Source organism: Chinchilla lanigera, unplaced genomic scaffold, assembly GCF_000276665.1.
Source record: "Chinchilla lanigera isolate Chin_1 unplaced genomic scaffold, ChiLan1.0 scaffold00009, whole genome shotgun sequence".
NCBI lineage: Eukaryota > Metazoa > Chordata > Mammalia > Rodentia > Chinchillidae > Chinchilla > Chinchilla lanigera.
In genome coordinates, this window is record NW_004955410.1 from 25,853,519 (window position 1) to 25,857,487 (window position 3,969).

Sequence of the window (3,969 nt, forward strand, 5' to 3'; positions counted from 1 at the left end):
AAAAAAAAAAAAAAAAAAAAAGGAAAGGAAAACAGAGGTCTAGTATTCATCTTTTAGTCTTACTACTAAAGGATTTAAAAAATATATATATATTTATCTCCTATTTATCAGGTACTTGTACAACTTTTTTTTTATTCTTACAACTCTTGATTGAAAGATCTTAAGAATTGTCTCCTTTTCCTTTTATTTTGAAAACTTTGAAATCTACAGAAAATTTTTAAAAATTGTATTGTAAGAGCTGGGTTGTAGCCCTGGGTTGTAGTCCTTGGGTTCAGCCTCCAGAGCATATACACATCAGGGTCACGCTACATAGTTTAGACTGCCCATCAATTTACCATGTAGCATAGGCTGGCCTTGAACTCACCATGATCCTCCTGCCTGAGCTTTCCAAATGCTGGGATTATAGGTGAGCACCACCATGTCCAGCTCTAGGTAGCCATTTTTAAGGGTATGACTCATTGGTATTAATCACATTTACAATGTTGTGGAACCATCCATATTTCTTTTCAAACCTTGCATCACTACAAACAAGAAACTTTTGAACTACTAAGCAGTAATTTGTGGGGGCACAATTCCTGGACGAGCCCAAAGAAAAATAACACTTCATTCCTTTCTCCCTGGTCCTTGATAACCTTTCACCTACTTTCTATCTTTGAAGTTGCCTGTTTTAAATATTCCGTGTGAGTAGACCCATACAATATTTGAACTTTGTGTCTGGTTTATGTATTTTGTACAGTATCTTCAAGGTTCACCCACAGCACTGATCCAGAATACCATTTGTTTTTTTATAGCTGAATTATACTCTGTTTTATGTATATAACACATTTTATCTTTTAATGGACCCTTGGGTTGTTTACAACTTGGCTATTATGAATAAAACTTCACAAAAAAGGAACTTTGGTATACAGTATTTCTTGTCCTTGGAGGTATATATGTAGGAGTGGACTTCCTGGATCATGGTAACTTTATGTTTATTTAACTTAACTTTTATTTTTTAACTTTTTGAAAAATTGCCAAACCATTTTCCACAGTAATTGCATGCATGGTAACTTTATGTTTATTTAACTTTTAACTTTATTTAACTTAACTTTTATTTTTTAACCTTTTGAAAAATTGCCAAACCATTTTCCACAGTAATTCCATCATTTCATGTTCCTATCAGTAATGTAAGAGGTTTTTAAATTCCTCATATCCCTTGCCAACACGTCATTCCTTCTTTGATTATAGCCAGTTGAATAGGTGTCAAGTGATATCTTCTTGTGGCTTTGATTTATAGTTTCCTAAATGCCTTTTTTCATGCTTGTTTGCCTTTTCCATCCTTATTCAGAGAAACATCTGTTCAAGTCCTCCCTGCTCCCCTTTTTTTAAAAGTGTAATTTCTGCAGGGTGTGGTGGTTTAATGCCTGTAATCCAGCACTTGGGAGTCTGAGGCAGGAGGATCTTCAGGAGTTTTAAGCCAATCTGGGCTACATAGAGAGTTCAAGGCCAGGGGCTGGGGATTTAGCTCAGCGGCACAGTGCCTGCCTGGCAAGCACGACGTCGTGAGTTCGATTCCCGGTACTGGAAAAAAAACAAAGCAAAACAAAACAAAAAAAAAAGAGAGAGAGTTCAAGGCCAGCCTAAACTACATAGTAAGACCTTGTCTCAAAAACAAAAAGAATATTATTTCCATTTTATTTATTTTTGCAGAGGATGGTAGTTTTTCTTTAGACCTTAAGGATCAGCTTCTTCTATGGGTTTCAGTGGGGGTTGTAAGGAAGCACTGGCTGGTGTAAATCGTGGCAGGGGTGTGTGGCCCTTCTGTGCTCCATGAGATTGATTCCTGATGACCTTGCTGTGTATGACACAGTTCAAACAATGATGTAGTTTCACATGCAGCTTGGGAAGCACATAGGCATTGAGGACACTTAGTTTGGACATGTCCCTGATTACTGTGGCCTTTACTATGTTTCAGATTTATTTTTGTGTGTATGTCATGCCCAGGATTAAACCCAGGGGGCCTCTATCACTGAGTTATATCTACACCCCTTTTTATTTATTTTGAGACAGAGTCTTGCTAATTTGTCCATGTTGGGTTCCAGCTTGTGATCCTCTTGCCTCGGCCTCCCAGAGTACTGAGATTATGGGCATGTGCCACCATACTAACTCCAGAGTTACTAATTCTGATGAAGTTCAATTTATTTGGTTTTTTGTGTGGTTCATGCTTTTTCTGATATTTTAATAATAGATCCATTGGCAAATTTATCAGTTGGCATTACATGATTTTCATTGGTAATCCCAGATTAGGCTGCTTTTTTGTTTTGAGATAAAAGACAAAAGAAAAACTGATCCAAAAACAACAACAAAAGGACCAGTATTACACAGGACACTGAGGCAGGAGGATTGCATGTTTAAGCCAAGGCTGCACTACATAACAAATTCAAGGCTAACCTGGGCTGTACAGTAGCACCCTGTTTCAAAACAAAACAAAGCAAAAAAACCCCAAAACAATACTGCTAATATTGAGCCCCTAATATTTATTAGACGTTTTCTGTAAACCTGAGAAAAGAGAATCTTATAAAAGAAAAAACTCATCCTTTCATTCTTCTCAGGTAGATTCTGCTGAAGCCCTTAACCTTCCAAAGAGCTCAGTGATACAGTCTTCCCCATCTTTTCTCTGGAAGAAGTTGAAGTACAAGGTCACTGCCTGTTGCACTGACCATACCCCTGGCGTTTGCTTTGAACCCAAGGCTCTCACCTGCACTGCAGCCTGTGGAGGCACAGCTTGCTGTTTGCTGTATTCCGTGCACCTCCTCGCAACCTTTTCACTTTGCTGCCTGGTCTGATCTAATCCTTTCAAATTGCGTTAAGAAACTCAGAGTGAATCTGTTCCTTACAGAAGGACTAACGTTTTTGAACCAGCCTTTAAATCTGTTCTGTTGCCCTGCAAAAGTGAGTGCCCCATATTTACAGCTCCCACATTCCTTTTCAAAACTCTATATTAAAACATTGATGAAAATATACCCCCACCCCCGGGGGGAAAAAGAGGAAAAATAAAGCTCCATATAAAATAGGCTTTCCCTACTTGTAGTTTGAGTAACACGCTCTGTATATTTTCTCTCAGATGACTTGATAATTATTTACTGTTTTCTTTCAAAATATAAAAACACAAATATTAAATGTCCTCCCGATACTTAACGTTCTGATTTTCTTCCCCCTAGCCGATCTGAAGAGAACAATTGCTGTCCTTTTGGATGACATTTTACAACGCTTGGTGAAGCTGGAGAACAAAGTCGACTATATTGTTGTGAATGGCTCAGCCACTAACACTACCAATGGCACTAATGGGAATTTGGTGCCAGTAACCACAAATAAAAGGATAAATGCCTCGGGCAGCATTAGATAGCAGTTGAAGATCACCTTGTACTGCTGTATCCACTACGGACTATTTGCCATCACGGAAAAGCTTTTTAACTGCTGGCTAGGAGAGAGTAATACTTTACAATAAAAGCCCAACACATTTTCAAGGAATTTGCTGGATTTGTGGACCTCTAATACTGTATATAAAATTTGAAGTGTTACTAGTTTGCTTTCAGGCAAGTCTCTTGCATGCTGTACTACATCCTTAAAGGGAGTTTGGCAACATGGTTGATGTAGTAAGCATGTAGGTGATCTTTGTGTAAAGTTTTGTGTTTGAGGTCAAGCTGAAACAAAAACACTAAAGACATGGATTTGTTTCATAAAATATTTATTTAAGTATGTAACATGTTTTCAGACAAGTGGAGAATATTGTTACGGAATCATTCTTCTGTCATTTGTTCTCAGTAGATGTAACTGTTCAACTAAGGCTATTAGAAAATGTGCTTACTTCCAATACTATATTTTATTACTCAGAATATGATCAGAGAAGGGAAGTATAATGTTAAAAATAATCCATGACCCAAAGAATGTCTTCATTTGCACTATCCTTCAAAATAGAGGAAGGTTAAT

The 3,969-nt window shown here is 37.5% G+C and overlaps 1 protein-coding gene across 4 annotated transcripts in view; it reads left to right on the top strand.

The window, feature by feature from the left end:
* Nucleotides 1-3,510, top strand: part of Ccdc126 (coiled-coil domain containing 126) — a 29,720-nt gene extending 26,210 nt beyond the window's left edge. For all 4 annotated transcript variants that reach the window (XM_005377402.2, XM_005377405.2, XM_013510697.1 and 1 more), the window contains one exon: nt 3,201-3,510. In XM_005377402.2, coding sequence (XP_005377459.1) covers nt 3,201-3,385 — 185 coding nt within the window. In that variant the 3' untranslated portion in view covers nt 3,386-3,510. The remainder of the gene's footprint in view (nt 1-3,200) is intronic.
* Nucleotides 3,511-3,969: the final 459 nt, after the last annotated feature.